Source organism: Suncus etruscus, chromosome 16 (genome assembly GCF_024139225.1).
Source record: "Suncus etruscus isolate mSunEtr1 chromosome 16, mSunEtr1.pri.cur, whole genome shotgun sequence".
NCBI classification, from domain to species: Eukaryota; Metazoa; Chordata; class Mammalia; order Eulipotyphla; family Soricidae; genus Suncus; species Suncus etruscus.
Window position 1 is genome coordinate 86,596,454 of NC_064863.1, and position 17,885 is coordinate 86,614,338.

Genomic DNA, 17,885 nt, shown 5'->3' on the forward strand with positions numbered 1-17,885 from the left:
AACCCCTGGGCCTGCCCACGGAAAAGTCAGCTGCTTCTGTGGCTCTCAGGGTGACAGGATGAGGGGCATTCTGTATGGGGGCAAGCTGAGGGCTGCGCCGCAGGACTCACCCTGCTCGGCCTTCCTTCCACAGAGTTTTTTGAGCTTATTTCCAAAGCTCAGAGCAGCCGGGCCGATGACCAGCGTGGTCTGCTGAGGAAGGAGGACCTGGTTCTGCCTGCCTTCCTTCGCCTGCCCCCTGGCGCCACCGAGCACCCTGGGGGGAGCCCCACCTCCAGCCCCAGCTCTGCTGACAGCGACAGCCTGCCTGCTGCCTCAAAGCCTCCCGGAGGGCAAGGCGGGGCTGGGGGAGCCCTGGAGGGGGCACCTGAGGCTGACCTGACTCTCACAGGGGAGGGGGACATTAGCAGCCCCAACAGCAGTTTGCTGCCACCCCCACCTACCCCGCAGGACGCTGGACCTCCGAGACCAGGTACCTCCGCCTTCTGAGCCTGTACCTCACCAGAGCAGCGCCCAGTGCAGGCTCCCGTGCCCAGTCCCCTACCTCTTGGACTGCCCTCCCCCACCGTGTCGAACAACAGCAACAGCAGTGGGGGGCTCCTGTCTCCATTCGTGGGACTTCCCCCCTGTCTGGGGCTCACCCCTTCCCATCCTCGCTTGAGTGAAAAGCTGCTCTGAGCAGCAACTCTGAACCTCTGCCTGTGGAGCCCTCAGGGATCAGGCACCGGGATTTGATAAGGTGTGGCCTTCTGACCTCACAGTGTCACCAATCTGAATGGAGCATAGATCTCTGGGTGACCACGTGGTGGTCAAATTATGGTCAGAGAGGGACAAAGCCACTCCTCCTCGAAAAGGGTCCCAAGGAGCACACTAGCTCCCACTAGTGCCATGCAGGGGCCACACCCCCCTGGGGTTTCTCCCCACCTTCATGAAGGCCCTCTTGCTCAGTCACTCCAGGTCTGCCCACATTCGTTCTGGGGGAACCAGGGACTCTTGTGTATGAGGCACAGGGAGCATGGAGCAGGGCGCTGGGTACCTGCACGCATACTGCCCCTGTATGCCTTCCTGGGGCTGAGTCCCCAGGACTAATAAAGATGTCCAGTCCTTATTCCCTGCCGCTGAAGCCAAGCTATATACTCTCGTTCACTTGAGAACAAGCACCAAGGGGAAACGTGTCCAGGAAGCAGTGGTCTTCCTTAGAGAATAAGGAATTCACACACACAACCACACACACACACACACACACACACACACACATACACACACACACACACACACACCTGCTTCTCCCTGGAATTCTCTCTCTCTCTCTCTCTCACACACACACACACACACACACACACACACACACACACTCACACTCACACAAACAACCCTCAAAGTTGAGCATAATGATAGCACAGCAGGGAGGACATTTGGCTTGCACATGGCTGACCCAGGTTCGATCCCCATTATTCTTTACGGACCCCCCAGTCTGCCAGGAATGATTTCTGAGTGCAGAACCCAGAGTAACCTCTGAGTGCTACCAGGTGTGGCCCCAAAACAAAAGCACCCTCACAACTGACTCATTCCCTTGCACTCACTTTTCTACGCCCTCACAACTCATTTCCTCATACTCAGCAGCCCTCTTGCTCACATACCCTTAGACTCATTCCCTCACATAGATTCTGTCTCACACACTCATGGTCACACCCTCACGCACTTAAACCCTCCTCCCCAATATTCAGGCTCTCACATTTTCCCTCACACCCATGCCTTCTCTTGCATGTTCACACGCCCTCTCCCTTCCTCTTGCACTTCATGTCATAGTCCCTCTCACACTCACCCTTTTTCGCCCTTTCACATACCCATTCTGGCTCTCTTCCTCTAATGAGGACTCTCCTCAGTGGGTGCCTTCTGGCCGCCCCTTGCCTTCCCCAACAGTGGTGAGTCCAGGATCCTGGTCAAAGGCACCCTCTGATCTGGTGGATTTGAGAGGGGAGCCCCTTCAAAGTGCTTTGGCACCAGGAAAGAATACTTTAATCACCCCCTCCATTAGAGGGTGGCCGGAGGGGCCCGGAGATGTTACCATTGCAGACATGAAGTTCCTGTTACCTGAGGCCTGGACTAGGAGCCCTGGTCTCTGCCAAGTGACCACAGTGACCCCACAGAGCACAGGGCCTGTGGTCAGTGAAAGCCCCTCGTCAGTGCAGGGTTTTCCCCCAACCCCCATCCTGTCAGGGCAGCCCACAGCTCACAGGCCTGAGCACTGTGGGGCCTGCCGATTTCCCTCTCTGCTTCTCCCTGGTCAGGTGCTGCTCTCCCGCCCTGCCCACTGTGGGCCCTAGAGTCCCCCAGTCTAGGCCTTGGCCCCAACTACAGCCCTTCCCACCACCCCTCTGCTTCCCTCCCCTCACAGACTCAGATTGGGGGTATGAGGAGCTTTCATCCCTGCTACCCTTCACAGTGTGCAGGAGCCTGGAAGGCATCCTCTGTGTTAGAACCTGAGCTTTTTCAGGACCCCCACAGAACCCATCAGTATTCATGACAGTAGAAGGTAGTGGGCCACAGGCTGGCAGAGACCTCAGAAGGACTGGAGGGGGCACTGAAGCAGATCCTGGGGTTCTGACTTTTCAGTCCCCAAACACTCCAGCACATCTTTGGGAGGGTACCCAGGAAGGCTGCACAGAGGAGAAGGTTGAGTGCGTTAGAGATGATAAGGCCATGGCAGCTGGGAGTGCCAGCCCCTGGGATCCAGCAGGGATCTCCTTTGGAAGAAAGGACCATACTTCCTGGCCGGAGTTCTGGGGCCCAGAGCACCTGACTGTCGAGTGTGTCAGTCCAGTGTCTGTCAGGTCCTGGCACAGGCAGCAACATGCCTGGCTGGGGCAGGAGGCTGATGGCAGTAGGGATGGGTGGTGTGGGTGTCCCTGCAGCCTGGACCAGCCCCTGGACACAGGTCTGTGTTCCCAGAGCACCGAGTTGCCAAATGTTTTGAACACACACACACACACACACACACACACACACACACACACACACACACACACACACACACACACACACACACACACTGGGGGACCAGTGAAGAGAGCTGTGTTCCCAGAGCACCGAGTTGCCAAATGTTTTGAACACACACACACACACACACACTGGGGGACCAGTGAAGAGAGCTGCCAAAGCCTTGGTGAAATCGGCCCCCTCCATGACTGGCTACCGCTGATCCCCAAGAAGCTTCTAGGCCCTGAAGCTCCCCCAGAGCCTTTGCTCAGGAGGAGGTGCCTGCCCCCTTCCCATGCTTCCTCATACTCACACCCCCTGGGACAGCATTATGGTTTCAAGGGAAGGTGCACGGGGTGCCATGTTCCTGCCCACAGGCCCCCATGGCACCAGTAGCCAAGTGGGAGTCACTGGGAGGAGTGGGGGTACATCAGAATTGCGGGTGTAGCCCAACAGCAAGCAGCGTCTCAATGTAAGTGTGGTTCCCTGAGGCAGGGAGGGTCTTCTCCCCACACACCACATGGACATCCTGGCCAGGAACAAGTCTGCAGAGGTCCTGAGGAGTGAGGAGCCTGCATCGGGAAACAGGGTCGAAACAGAATCCTGTGTCACTCCATTCCCCCATGGAGACTTCGGGGTCTCTGCCCTGCACTCCCCATCCTGTGTGCCACTAGGACAGCAGGCAAGAAGGCCCTCTGTACCAGGGGGTGGGAGAAAGGAGATGAGATCCTGGGAAGTCCAGGCCTGCAGGTTCTGCCTGGAACCATTTGCGGGGCCTACCCAGACCTCAGCCCTCGGTCTGCCTTTACCATCACCCACCTAGGCCTTAGGGTGTCCCCTGTTGGTAAAAATGGGTGCTGGAGGAAATCCTTGCTTGCATTCCCCTAACCCCATCTCTCCCCACAGGAGGTGGGCCTTGCTGCAGCGGAGGCCTCCTGTCCAGCACCAGGGACGAAGGTGTTGCTGGCTCAGGCTCTTCAAAACCACTTAACAACAGGCCTCCCCAATCAGACCTCCCTGCCTTGAGCCCCAGTCCAGGTGGTACTGCCAAGGCCAAGGCCAGCCCCCACCATGCCACCTTCGTCTGAGGCTGCCTAGCAGCCTGGCATCCTGACAGCAGATTGTGCATGCCTTGGAAGGCACGGGAGTGAGGAGGACAGGCCATCCTGAGATACCGCAGTTGCTCCGGGGCATTGTCCAGCCTCCCACTGTGGAACACACCCAGCTGTGCTCAGGGGTTACTACTGACTGTGTATTCAGAAGTTGCTTCTGCCACTGCTCGGGGACTAAATGAGTTACTGGGGATTCCACCCAGGTTGGCCACATGCAAGGCAGATACCCTCCCTGTTGTACTATCGCTCTGGCTCCAATAAACCCTCTTTAAGGACCCCACGTGCCTGCTTGTTCTGGAGTATGGGATGTGCCTTGGGACTCAGCGAATGGACACGAGCAAAGGGACTGAGCTGAGGCCAGAAGTGGTTCCAAGCATAGGGTTTCCCATCTTCTATAGCAGGGTGGGGGCCTCTCCATCCATGAGATGAGGCTTGGTTCCTGGCTGGTTCCGGTCATGCGCCGGCTCTTGCCTGGGCTAATGTGGCTCAGTGGCACCTCCAGATGCCTCCTCTTCCTCTTGGCCTCATCGGGGCCAGCCTCCAGCAATAGAACCTTTTTCTTTCTTGGCCACACTCTTTACCCTCACAGGGAGGGTGGGTGGGTGGACTCAGCCTGGGAAGTAGAGACCCCACCCACCCAGAGCCTGGTCTTAAGACTTGTGTGACGCTGTCCTCACAAAGTGGAGCCAGTGGGATCTGTCAGCGGGGGCCCAACCACAGGGAGGGTGCTGGGTGGGAAAGAGTTGTGCACCTGTCCTGCTGGCACTCTCCCCTCTTTCTCTGCACTCCCATATCCACTCTGCCTCCCTCGGCCACTGCAGGTGGGGAAATAGGGTTCATCGAAGGTGTGGGGGTTCCAGGGGACAGATGGTCACCTCCCCAAAAACTAGGAGCTGAGTGAACTGGCTGGGACCCAGTATGCACCCTGTTGCCTGCTGTGGTCACTGTACCCAGAACCCAAAGTGTAGTGCACCCATAGACCAGGCCACACCACAGGTCTGGCTTCTGCTGGGGGTGCCCCTGGACACCAGCCCAATCAGCTGGCTCTCGGAAAAGGTTAAGGATAGACCTCAGATAATGTGCAAAAAAGCCCAGCCATGCACAGGAAGGCTTCTTGTAGGAGGAAGCATGTAGGGAAAGTGAGAGTGGTATGCCCCTCCCCCAACTCTCCCATGAGAGACAACTCCCCACTGCAGGCGGGGGTCCAGGTTGGAGTGTTGTAGGCAGTGGAGCATCCCCATCTTGGGTCACTATAGGCCCAGCACATTGCATTATACTGGCCTTGCAGCATGAGGAGCTGCTTTGGGTCCAAACAGTTCACCAAACAGTTCACACTGTAGACAAAGACGGAGAGAGACAGGTCAGCCCTGAGGTCCCAGAAGGGCTGGTGCAGTGTGGACTGGAGGACTTTGGAAGAGGCAACTTCTGGGCCGAGACCGTGGATGTGGACAGTGACAGGGCCATGACAGTGATCCCAGAGGGGCTGGCCGGGCCCCCAGCATGGCTAGAGCAGAGCCACAGGAGCCAGTTAATGATTCTCAGGAGGCCCTGACCCCTGTAGCCTTGGCCCTCAGACCTGGTCAGAAGCAGTCATGGGGTACTGGGCCTGGGTCCCCGCTCCCTGGCCACCGTTCCGATTCACCCTGTTGCTGCTGCTGCCGCTGCTGCTGTCTCAGGGAGCCCAGTCCCAGTCCGGTGGGGTGAGCACTGGGACCCTTTGAGGGGTTTGGAGCCAGGCCCATTGGGACCTACGTAGGTGTTGCAGGGTACAGGCCTTCAGAGGTGAGTGGAAGGCTGAGTCACCCGAGGGCCTGGAGCTGACTCTGGTTACCCCTCCTGGGGTCTCAGTCAGTATCTGAAGTGGGCGGGGGCCCCCCACTCTCAATGGGTGCCAGGATTCCCAGACTGCCACATATAACCCCCAGGCCACGGATCAGAGGAGCCCCAAGAGAGGGAGGGGGCCACTAAGAAAAAGGGGTGAGCAGAGCCCCAGAGTCCTGTCCCTGCTTCCAGACCAAATGATCCTTCTATGAAAATGAGGCACGAGAGGGACCGTTCCACAGGACATTCTCTCTGATCCTAGAACAAGACTGTGACACCAGCTCCTAACAGTACACTGACCATCAGGATCCTAGGGACCCCCCAAACCACCATGAAATCTATGACCCCAAACACAAGTATTCCAGAAACAGAGCAACCCCACGGTGCGGGGTACAAGCCCCTACCCAGAGTGGCTTCCTCACGCAGCAGCCCTGAGGGTGCAGGTGAGTCTGGAGGGCTTCCTGGAGGTGGTGGGCAGTGCATGGATGGGTGGGTTTTGGAATGCTGGATGAAGGTCAGGAGGTGCTGTCTCCCTCAGCAGTGCTCACAGAGGACGGACAGACCTGCAGGTTCCCCTTCCGCTATGGAAGCCGCATGTTCCACTCCTGCACACTGGAGGGCAGCACGCACAGGAAGTGGTGGGTTGGGGTCAGGAGGGCCGTCGAGTGTCCCCGCAGTTGGGCAGAACACGGTAGGCCCCGTGGGCCCGCCTGGCAGCACTGCATTGTGCCTACCTCATGAATGAGTATATGGGGACAGAGTGGTGATAGTGAATGATGACCGGATGAGTAAATGAGTGAATAAGAGGGTGGGTGAATTAATGAGTGGATGAGAGCCAATGGGAGGGACACCCTGGGTCCAAGGAGATTGGCACCGAGGAACTATCTCATGACCCCATCACCCTCAGGTGTGCCACCACCCACAACTATGACCGGGACCGGGCCTGGGGCTACTGTACACAGACGCCCATTCCCGAGGAGGGCACAGGTGCATGCCAGGGGTAGGACAGCAAAGCCAGGCCAGGGGGCACTGGTGTGAGTGCCAGGGCCAAGGAGTTGGGTGTCCCATGGGAGGGCAAAGCCAGCCTGGGATGGATGACCCATGGCTGCAGGAGTGCTGGGAGCTACCTGGACCTCTGGTGACCGACCCCCTAGTGCAGTGGGGTCAGGCCAGATCCAGAGCCACTCACCAGGGTGGGTGGGGGAGAGAGGAGGAGCGAGGGGGGAGGTCTGGTCCCTGCACCCTCCCTGAAGACCCCAGGGCTGTTTGGAAGAGACTCACCCCAGCTCCCTGCCGCCGCCTCAGCTACCCCGGACCCCTGCGCCTCCAGCCCCTGCCTCAATGGGGGCTCCTGCTCCAGCGGTGCCATCCCAGGGTCCTTCCACTGCACCTGCCCGGTGGCTTTCTCGGGCTTGGACTGCAGCTTAGGTGAGTGGCCGTGGAGAGGGGCCAGGGGCGGAGGCGCTGGCGACCCCCGGGTGGGGGCTCACAGTGCGAACTCTAGAGAAATGCTTCGATGGGACACGCCACGAGTACCTGGACGAAGGCGAGCGCTGGGCCCGCGCGCAGGAAGCCCGCGTCCAGGAGTGCGAGTGCATCGGGGGCCGCATCCTCTGCGCGGACACCGCGGGCGCAGGTACGCGGCCGACCCCGTCCCGCCACCCGTCTCCCTGCCCCTCTCACCCCCGCCCCTGCCCACCCCCAGAGTGTCCGGGCAGCCCCTGCCTCCACGGAGGCACCTGCCACGCGGTCGTGGCCACCGGAGCCACCGCCTGCGCCTGTCCGCCGGGCTACGCTGGGCGACACTGCGACATCGGTGAGCCGGGCGGGCGGCGGAGGGCACGCGGGCGCGGGTCGAGGGAGGCCTGGCCCATCGACCCGACCGGTCCCGGCCCGCAGAGCCCGCCCAGCGCTGCTTCCTGGGCAACGGCGCGGACTACCGCGGCGTGGCCGGCACCGCCGCCTCCGGCCTCCGCTGCCTGGCCTGGGACTCGGACCTGCTGCACCAGGAGCTGAGCGCGGCGGCGGTGGGCGACGCGCAGCTGCGAGGCCTGGGCCCGCACTCCTACTGCAGGTGCGCGGGGCGCGCGGGGCCTCCCCGGCCTCTCCCGGCCTCGCCCGCCCGCCCACGGCCCTGACAGCTCCTCCGCCCGCCCCGCGCCCAGGAACCCGGACCTGGACGAGCGGCCCTGGTGCTACGTGCTGGAGGACAGCGTCCTCTCCTGGGACTACTGCCGCCTGGCAGCCTGCGGTGCGTGGGCGGGAGGGGACACCGAGGCCCCCGGAGGCCCCCAGTCCCCCCGCGGGCGGGTGACGCCGCGATCTCTGCTCTCAGAGTCTCTCGCCAGGAAACAGCCGCCCGCACCGGACTTGCCGGGCCGGGGATCGGCCCCCGCGCCCGGCCCCAGCTGCGGCAGGAGGCACCAGAAGCGGAGTTTCCTCCAGCCCCGCATCGTCGGCGGCTCGTCCGCGCTGCCCGGCTCCCACCCCTGGCTGGCGGCCGTCTACATCGGGGACCGCTTCTGCGCCGGCAGCCTGGTCCACACCTGCTGGGTGGTGTCGGCCGCACACTGCTTCTTGGGCAGGCGAGCGGGGCCCCGTCCCTCCCGAGACCCCTCCCCGCGGGCCGCCAGGGGCAGGCGTCTAGCGCCGGCGAGCAGGACGGGCCCTGGCTTTGGGGCTTCGGGCCCGCCCCGCCGTCTCCTCCTCCCCACCTGCTGCCCGGGGCAGCGGGCACGGTTGCCGGCCTGGGGCTCGCCAGGCTAGGACTGACTCCTCAGGCAGATGGGGAAATGTCGGTCCAGCCTGGGCAGCGCGGTGGACGGGACCGGTGGCTGCGGACGTGGCTAAGGTCCCACTGTCCCCCTCACCCCCAGCCCGCCCAGCGACAGCGTGACCGTGGTGCTGGGGCAGCACTTCTTCAACCGCACCACCGACGTGACACAGACGCTGGCCGTGGAGAAGTACATCTTGTACCCTCTGTACTCAGTGTACAACCCCAGCGACCACGACCTGGGCAAGTGCTGGCACTGGAAATGCATCCTCTTCCCGCCGTCACCCTGCCCACCGGAATCTGGACAGGCCAGGTGGCAGGAGGCTCTAAGCCGGGGTGGCCAACAAGTTCGACACACACAAAGAGCCAAAATTCTAAACTGTGAGAGTCAGAGAGCCACATCAGGCAGTGGCCTGCCCAAACAGACAAACACTCACACAAAAGCATGTCATTTTAAGATCATCTAAGCAACACATATTGCATTTCGCCATTTTGAGTGAGGGTCAACATCCTGTTCGCCACCCCTGCTCTAAGCCGTCCACCGTGATACCTCGTGCTGACCGGTGCCCGGCTGCTCCTCTGTGTCTTGCAGTGCTGATCCGCCTGAGGAAGAACGGGACCCGATGTGCCCTGCGCTCCCAGTTCGTCAAGCCCATCTGTCTGCCAGAACCCAGCAGTCCCTTCCCCGTGGGGCATCGGTGCCAGATAGCAGGCTGGGGCCACCAGGATGAGAGTGCGTAGGGCCCCGTGCCAGGGTTGGGCCATGGCCCTCGCACCCGGGGCTGGGCCATGCCCTGAAGTGCTCCCTGAGTGCTCATTCCCTGCAGATGCGAACAGCTACTCCAGCCACCTGCGAGAGGCCCTTGTGCCCCTGGTGGCCGACCACAAGTGCAGCAGCCCCGAGGTGTACGGTGCCGACATCAGCCCCAACATGCTCTGCGCAGGCTACTTTGACTGCAAATCAGATGCCTGTCAGGTGGGTCTCAGCCAGGATGCCTGGGGGGGGCCGCAGAATAGGGGCACTGGGGATGGGGTCACCTGGGCCCCCAGACAGGGAACTAGGCTCTGGAAGGCCTCATAGCAGCGCACCAGAGTGGAGAAACTGAGGCCCAGAGAGAGAGAGAGGCCACACAGCCTGGCAGTGGAACTGGGTGGCCTGACACTGACACTGGGTTCCGGGGCAGATGGCCTTGGGAGGGGCCTTCCTGGAAGAAGGGGCACTTGCTTTCAGGAGTTTGAGGATGGGGCTTCAGGGAGCTCGTCTGCTCCCTGTCTATGCAGCAGGGAAGAGGAAGCAACCCCACCTGTCCCAGGCACTATGAGGACCAGGGAACATGGGCCGCCCCATGCCAGCTCCTTGGCTTGGAAATGTCCCCCATTACCCTCCTGCCTTGGGCAGCTTTAGTCAGGGGCACCTTTGGGGGAGGAGGGTCCCTGCGTGGCTGCTCACCAGAACTGCCCCTCCCTCAGGGGGACTCCGGTGGGCCCCTGGTCTGCGAGAAGAACGGAGTGTCCTACCTGTATGGCATCATCAGCTGGGGTGATGGCTGTGGGCACCTCAATAAGCCGGGAGTCTACACTCGCGTGTCCAATTATGTGGGCTGGATCAACGATCGCATCCGGCCCTCCAAGCAGCCTGTGACCCCCACCTGAGATTCCCTGCATCCTTCTGACCCTGCCACCCCCAATAAAGAGGTTTCTGAGGATTGGCCTCCCTTCATCACTAGCCAGTGACTCTCTCGCTGGGCGAGGAGATAGAAACCGGGCATGTGGTCTCCACGGACCCCCACTCGTCCCACAGCCCCCATAAGCGAGTGCTGAGGGTGGGAGGCGGAACCTCTTGCAGTTGCTGGGCAGTGCTCAGGTCTGGGGGTCTGCGGAGGCTGGGTCAGCCTTAGGCATGGCCTTTCATTCCTCACTCCAATGCGTTTGTGGGGGACCCTGTCCGGACCCCACTGGCCCCACAGGGTCCCCAGCGGGTGTCAGGGGAAGGGGAGAGACCTCTCGGCCGGCCTCCGGGGCTGGGCTGGGCTCCAGGCAGCTGGGCTGCAACAGGGAGGGCGCAGGGCGGCCAGGCACCCCTTGCACGTGTCTGGGGAACAGCTGCTGCCCTCGGCGGGCGAGCCGGGGGGCGGGGAGCGCTGGGGAATGCTGCACCGGACCTCGCCGGCCTCCCGGGACAGTGGGGCCCGCGCCAGGCAGCGGATGTGGCTGGATCCAGCAGCGCCCACGGGGCCCTGGGGGCGGGCGGCATGAATGGGGCTAGCAGGCTGGCAGCGCTCCACGCAGGGCAGGGTGGCTGGAGGCACAGGTGACGCGGGGCAGGGCAGCCAGATGGCCCCAGACGTCCGCCCGAGCTTGTCAGCGCCTCGTGCCTGTCCTCTGGCACTGCGGGAGCGGAGTCGCCTGGCCGGCCTGGCCTGGCCTGGCCTGGGACCCCGCAGCCAACCCGCTGGGCCGAGGTCGGTTCTGGCGTGGGAGGTGGCGCCCGGGAGGGCGGGCGGTGGGAGTTCGGACCGGACCTCGCTCCCGGTCCCGTCTTTCCAGGGCTCTGCCTGGGCCCTTCCCAGGAGCGGCCGGCCGGTCTGTGCGGCTCCCGGAGGCGCCTCGCGGCCCGCGTCCAAGCCGTCCGGGGGCGGCGAGCGGGGGCCGGGCCGGTGCGGCCGGTGCCGCCCCGCGCCCCACCCCGGCGAGGGGCCCCGCGAGCCCCGCCCCGGCCCTCCGCGGCCCGCCCCCCGCTCGCCCGGCCCCGCCGCCGCCGCCGCGCGCTGAAAGTGACCCTGGCCGGGCTGGGCGGCCGCGGGGCGCGCGCCAGGCACCATGACAGAAGATGACCGAGGCGGCGCTGGTGGAGGGCCAGGTCAAGCTGCGGGACAGCAAGAAGGTGGGCGCGGGCGCCGGGGCGGCGGGGGGCGCGGCGGGGCGCGGGCTCACGCGGCCTTGTCCTCTCCGCAGTGGAAGAGCCGGTGGCTGGTGCTGCGCAAGCCGTCGCCGGTGGCAGGTGAGCGGCCGGGCGCGGGCGCGGGGCGGCGGGGCGCAGCCCGTGGCGGGCGAGAGCCGGGAGCGGCCAGTCGCCCGAAATAGCCGCGGCGAGGCGGGGGCAGGGTCCCGAGCCCCGCGGCCCCAGGACCGCTGCCCGTGGGCGTGGCCCCGGGGCGCTCGGCTCGGCTCGGCTCGGCTCCGCGCTCACCTCCCCGGCCGGAGCCTGCGGGCTCTGCGGGCCGGCCACCGGGCGAGCTGCTCCCCTCGGCCCAGCACAGTCGGGGCGCCGGCGGGGACTTGCTTTGCAGCTGTCCGGGACAGGTGTTTGGAGCCCGCCCCGCGCTCGGGGCCCGGGGGGGAAGCCTGGGCGAGGCCGGCGCTGCGCGTGGAGCCGCTCGTCCTGCCGCACCCGTGAGGCCGCTCCCTCCTACACTGCCGCCCGAAGAGCGCCGCGGGGTGCTGAGCCCCGGTAGCCCACTCGCGCCTCTGCAGAAAAGGGGTCCGAGCGAGCGGGCAGGGAAAGCTGCCTCATAGGCTTTGCTGGTGTGTGTGTCTGTGTGTGTGGAGGGTCAGGGCTGAAAGTAGAGAGGTGACCCCAGATCAGGACCTGGCCGGTCAGGAGGAGGGACACAGTTCCGGGCGCCAGATGTGGGCGGGAAGGGGCTGGAGGATAGCACAGCAGGCAGGTCGTTTGCCTTCCACACAGATCGCCGTGTTAGATCCCCAGCATCCCAAGAACTTCAGGACTTATCCCTGAGCGCAGAGCCAGGAGTTAAGTCCTGAGCATCACTGAGTGTGGCTCCCAAATAAAAACAAACAAACAACAACAACAAAACAAAAGGAAATAAAAACCAGATGTGGGCAGGAATGAAGCCACTTCCCAGCCCCTCACTAGCAGTACCTGGCTGGGCCCCCTTCTCCTCAGCCCAGGGTGTCCCAGCAGGGTCTGGTCCAGCTTCTTTTCTCTGCTCCTCCCCACCTCGAGTGGGCACAGGCAGGAACCAGGCTTATTCCCCTGGTAAGCAGGGCACCACCCTGGGGACCCCATTGCCAGCACCTGCTGGGGCTGACGGTCCCAAGCAAGTCCTCAGGGACTTCAAAAGATCCCTGAGGCACCATGAAGATGGGATGCCAGTCTCCGGGCTGACACAGTGAGGTGCCCTTGGGAAGGGTCTGTGGGTTCCTGGGTTCCGGAAGGGGTTCTGGGTTCTGGGTTCTGCAGGGGTTTTGGAATCTCCACTCCGAGTGGAGCCAAACAGCAACACCCTCATGCGCATTGCTCTGGAAAGCAGAGCCTGGGCACAAAAAGATGTGCCTCAGTGCCAGGCTTGCCTGGGTATGTCCGTGGGACTTCATCCTCCCTGTCGTTCAGTCTCTTCCCCGTTGTACTTTGGGCTTGGCCTCCTACACACGGACACTTCGGTTTCCTGGGGAGGACCAGTGAGCGGGTTGGCAGCGACATGTGTTGTGGCTCACTTGGCTGTGGGAGACAAGCTCACGCGGCCTTGGAAGCCATGGCGGTGCGGGCTCTGGCAGCGGGACCTGAGCCCCCCACGGCCCATGTAGGCACCAGTAGCAGTTCTGTGGGGCATGTGTGTGTGCAGGCAGGGGGTGAGGCAGCTGTCTGTGTGTGCGTGAGTGTGGGGCGTGTGGGGCGTGTGAGGGTGTGGGGCGTGTGGGGCGTGTGAGGGTGTGGGGCGTGTGAGCATGCAGTGTGTGTGGCATGGTACTTGCTGGGGGTGTGCCCGTGTGCCGGCTCACTCCCGTGCCCTGTAGACTGCCTGCAGTTACTGGCCTACAAGGATCGCCTGGACCGAGTCAAGGGCCTCCGGGAGCGAAGCAGCATCACCCTGGAGGCCATCTGTGGCTTGGAGCCAGGGCTGCAATTCGAGGGCCTGACTCATACCCTGGCCATCGTGTGCCAGCCCCAGGCCGTCATGCTGGGCTTCGACAGCCGCGAGGCCATGTGCGCCTGGGATGCCCGCATCCGCTACGCACTGGGCGAGGGTGAGTACCATGGGCTGCAGAAAGTCAAGCCTGGAGGGTACAGAGTGCCAGAATACCGCGTGTGTAGGATCCCAGATAGCTAGGGGAACAGGGAGCCCAATACTGCAGTTGCAGGAAGCCCGAATATCGAAGATTGTGGTGCACAAGGAACCTAGTGCTGTTGGGCGGAGGGACCCCAGTAGCTCGAGGTGCAGGGAGCCCAGTCGGTCAGGCCCTGCAGGAGTCCGGTATGACCACGCCTGCACGCTCACTACTCTGCCCGCCCCCAGTGCACAGGTTTCCAGTGACAGTGGCCCCGGGCACCAAGCTGGAGAGCGGCCCGGCCACGCTGCACCTGTGCAACGATGCACTGGCACTGGCGCGGGACGTGCCCCCCGTGGTGGGCGGCCAGTGGCGGCTGTCAGAGCTGAGGCGCTACGGAGCAGTGCCTGGAGGCTTCATCTTCGAGGGCGGGACCAGGTGTGGGTACTGTAAGTATGGGGTGGTCCCCTGGAGGCCGCTCCTTGCTCTGCAAAAATGGGAATAGGCTGGGAGGGCAGGGGACCCCGTGAGGAAATAGATGCTGGGCAAAAGGTCGCCCTGGCCTCAGGCTGTGGGAAGGAGGCTTTGGAGACCGCTGCCTGTCATGTGTTGTTTATAGCGGGAACTGGCTGTGCCCGCTATGCCAGCTGCTGGGGGCCGGGATTAAGGCCGGCTCTGTGCCTGGTCTGAGGGCGCCTGTTGGGCGGGATGGCTGGACGGCCTGACTGGGCCATGGCGTCAGGTGGCTGTATCATGCCTGCTGGCCCAGCACAGCTGCAGCGCCACAAAGGGCCCTGCTGGCTCTAGCGGCTGCATGAGGCCACTTGTGACTCTTCTGTTCAGTTTTCTCATCTCTAAACTGTTTGTTGGGGGCATTTCAGGGGCCTGATGGGGGGATGTTGAGTGCAGGCTACTACCCAGCCCAGCAACATGGCACCAGCTCAGGAACCTTCTTAGGTCTGAGGCTACGTGCTCAGGGGAAAAGGGTTAGAGGTGAAGGCTGAGAGGACCGACAAGGAGTGTCTCCTGGGGCTGAACCATCTTAGCCCTGGCCCTGGCCTGGCTGAGCAATTTTTTTTTTTTTTAATTTTTGGGCCACACTCAGCAACACTCAGAAGTTATTCCTAGCTCTGTGCTCAGAAATCACTCCTGGCAGCCTTGGGGGGCCCTATGGGATCGTATGGTTGAACACAGATCTGTCTCATATAAGGCAAATGCCCAATCCATTGTGCTATTGCTCTGGCCCGTGCTGAGCAATTTTCATTCACCTCCTGGGCTCCCAGTCAGGTCTTGCAGACTCAACCCTATGCTCCTTTAAGGGCCCCACCACAGTCTTGGGAACTGGCTCCCCAGTATCCCACTGAAGATACCTCCCCAGAGACATTACTCCCCTTCTGAACCCTCTACCACCCCAATCCTAGTGCTACCCCCTCCTCGGGTACCTGGCACAGGCCCTGATGTCCGTCGGCTCCCTGGGAGGGCTCAGTGTACATCAGGACCTGGTGAAACACATGGGCAGCAGGTGCTCCTTGTCTGGAGGATACTGCCCAGCCATTCAGGACTGTCTTAGGGTGTTTGTCCACATGAAGTGACGCCCTGCCCCAGCCAATTGTCAGGACCTCCTTTATGAGCAGCTCTATGCTTGGCCCCACATCCCCATCTTTGCCACCCTTATGCTGTGGGGGCCTGCAGGAACTCAGGGGTACTGGAGGCCCTGTGGGGTCTCAGTGGTGTGCCATGTTCCCAGGGGCTGGCGTGTTCTTCCTGTCTGCGGCCGAGGGTGAGCAGATCAGCTTCCTGTTTGACTGCATCGTGCGTGGTGTCTCCCCATCCAGGGGCCCCTTCGGCCTGAGGCCACTGCTCCCAGGTGTGTGTAGGGAGGGGGCACCCTGCCTGCTGCCCTCCTCTTTCATAGGGGACTGTAGATGGGCCTATCCCCAGGTGGGGGCTGGGTTGGGTCAAGACCCTCTTCTGGGCTGCTGTCCACATGAACTGCCTACCGTGTGTGCCTCTCACTTCTAGGGGTTCTGACCACCTCATGGTGGACCCCAATTGGCATCCCCTGAGACCCAGAGTAGATACCCCCAAGGTCCCCCAGTACCCTCCCAGTGGGGTGAGGCCTGCCTGCCTTTGAGGGGCTGGAGCCCTGTGCCTCAGTGTGGTTCCTGTCACTGTGACCCTTGCTGAGGTAATCAGGGAGTGTCTGCCCAGCCTTGCTGCCTAGACCAGGGCCACCTCCTTCAGCTGGACTGTGGCCCCATCCCCTTGCCCTGTGGCCCATAGGTGCCCCTGCAGGCTCCTGTGTGTATTGTAACCACTGGGGACCAGGACTAGGCATCTCACTGGCCCAGGCATATTCCAAGATATGGACCTAGCACGTTGATTACCTCACACTGCATCGAAGGGTCCTCCATCCCAGCCCCACTCAGTGCCAAGTGGGGAGGTGATGCTGCCCACAGGTTGGGGTGGTAGGATTCAGGTGTGGGAGGCTGGGCAGCACCTGGAATCAGGATGGGTGCTGGCTTACTCCTTCTCTGCACAGATCCTGGGCCTGGGGTCACACAGGACCGAGTGGCCCAGGAGACCCTGGAGGCCCTGCAGCTGGAGAAGCGACTGAGTCTCCTGTCACATGCAGGCAGGCCAGGCAGTGCAGGTGGGTGCAGGCATGGGAGGCTCAGTCTGGCTCTGCTCTGCCGCCCTCCCCCTCTCTCTCCTAGGAGCGGGTGGGCGTGACACTGTCCCTCGCTCTCAGGAGATGACCGCAGCATGTCCAGCTCGTCCTCGGAGACCAGCCACTCAGATGTTGGTGCAGGCAGCCGGCTGGCCACATGGCCAGAGTCCACCTCCGCTGGCACATTGCAAGAGGGCCCTGGGGAGGCGTCCCCTGGCACTTCCCGGCCACTCCCCCACCCGCTGCGGCTGCGACCACTGCAGGACGTAGGCCGGCAGGGTTCCTCGGACAGCGGCATCGCCACAGGCAGCCATTCGTCCTGCTCCGGCAGCTTCTCTTCATGTGCAGGCAGCAGCCTGGATGTGTGGCATGGGGCAGAAGAGCAAGGCTCCCTGCTCAGCCTTCCACCGGGCCCTGGGCTGTGTGCCTGCCCGCCGGCTGCCACTGAGTACCAGGTGCCCAGTGGGCTGCGAGCCCACTATGACACGCCACGCAGCCTGCGCCAGGCCATCGGGGACCAGAGCCCAGCTGAGCAGGGGGGCCCTGAAGGAGATGAGGTACCCAGGGACTCCAGCTGTCCCCCTGGCTGGTTGGGTGCAAGATGCCTGGGGCAGGCCACGGAAGCATCGTCACCAGGAAGCTCGGCCCTGGGTGAGTCTTGGGAAGTGGGGGGCCACCAGGCCGGGCCCCCTCCAGGACTTTTTTCCATCTGTGATGTGTGTGGAGGCCTCAAGGTAAACCCCCCTCCCTGAAGGGTGGGAGGGGTGGTTGTAGGGCATGGCTGTTGGTCCATGAAGCTAGTGACCACAGCTTGGGGCACAGGGCAGCCCTCTCACGGTGCCCACAATGGGAGAGAGCCCCTGGGTGGAGCCAGAAGTGCTTTTCTGGGGAGCTGGGCAGGCAATGTTACACACAGTGGATGTGAATTGGCCCAATGTGTGCGTGGACATTCGGACCAGGGGTGAAGCTTCCCTCCTCCCTCCACAGAGCACGGACTGAGGCTCAGGGGTATCTCGTGACTCTGGGACTCTCCCAGCTTACCCAGGCCAGCCTTTCCTGGGACTTGAACCCCAGCTGGGGGTAGCTATGGAATAGGGCTGGGTACATAGAGCCAGGTCTCCTCTTCTCTGCCTGCAACCCCTGCCCAGGCTGTATAGGATGTGTGGGGGCACTAAGGTGGTGTCTGCCATCTGGAGGCCAGGGCTGGGCAAGGCATCTCATGTGCTGCCAAGCCTGACTGGTCGGGCTGTGACCTTGGAGCTCTGCCAGGATGCCTATTTGTAGCCTGACCCTGGGCCCTGGCATCACCGGCCTGGGTCACACTTGCCCACCGATCTCAGCATCAGTGGACCCCCTGCCTCCGGTGACCACCCTGTGCTTCCGTGGTGCCCCTCGGACTGGAAATAAAACCTTTCTTACCAGTCCCGCCTCCTGTGTGGTACATATCTGAGCCTGTGGGCCCTGAGTTGTGTTCATGTGTGCAGTGATGTGCGCACATACGTGGAATGGTGTTTGCTGT

At 62.7% G+C, this 17,885-nt stretch overlaps 3 protein-coding genes across 4 annotated transcripts in view; all 3 read left to right on the forward strand.

The window, feature by feature from the left end:
* RGS12 (regulator of G protein signaling 12) overlaps nucleotides 1–4,367 on the forward strand; it is a 33,661-nt gene extending 29,294 nt beyond the window's left edge. Inside the window, exons 16-17 of one of the 2 annotated variants that reach the window (XM_049790061.1) lie at nucleotides 134–472; nucleotides 3,886–4,367. In XM_049790061.1, coding sequence (XP_049646018.1) covers nucleotides 134–472; nucleotides 3,886–4,067 — 521 coding nt within the window. In that variant the 3' untranslated portion in view covers nucleotides 4,068–4,367. Of the gene's footprint in view, nucleotides 1–133; nucleotides 473–3,885 lie in introns of those variants that run through there. The other variant, XM_049790062.1, reaches the window with a different exon arrangement.
* A 1,246-nt stretch (nucleotides 4,368–5,613) lies between these two features.
* On the forward strand, nucleotides 5,614–10,353 carry HGFAC (HGF activator). The gene is made up of 13 exons (XM_049790066.1): nucleotides 5,614–5,791; nucleotides 6,175–6,355; nucleotides 6,451–6,550; nucleotides 6,820–6,899; nucleotides 7,218–7,340; nucleotides 7,417–7,728; nucleotides 7,812–7,986; nucleotides 8,078–8,163; nucleotides 8,248–8,497; nucleotides 8,789–8,928; nucleotides 9,278–9,418; nucleotides 9,513–9,661; nucleotides 10,156–10,353. Exons 1-13 carry the CDS (start codon nucleotides 5,684–5,686, stop codon nucleotides 10,336–10,338), a joined length of 2,028 nt encoding a protein of 675 aa, XP_049646023.1. The 5' UTR covers nucleotides 5,614–5,683; the 3' UTR covers nucleotides 10,339–10,353.
* A 1,071-nt stretch (nucleotides 10,354–11,424) lies between these two features.
* On the forward strand, nucleotides 11,425–17,787 carry DOK7 (docking protein 7). Its single transcript, XM_049790067.1, has 7 exons — nucleotides 11,425–11,569; nucleotides 11,641–11,686; nucleotides 13,444–13,674; nucleotides 13,944–14,144; nucleotides 15,443–15,562; nucleotides 16,238–16,348; nucleotides 16,448–17,787. The coding sequence occupies exons 1-7, from the start codon at nucleotides 11,516–11,518 to the stop codon at nucleotides 17,116–17,118; spliced, it is 1,434 nt and encodes a 477-aa protein (XP_049646024.1). The 5' UTR covers nucleotides 11,425–11,515; the 3' UTR covers nucleotides 17,119–17,787.
* Nucleotides 17,788–17,885: the final 98 nt, after the last annotated feature.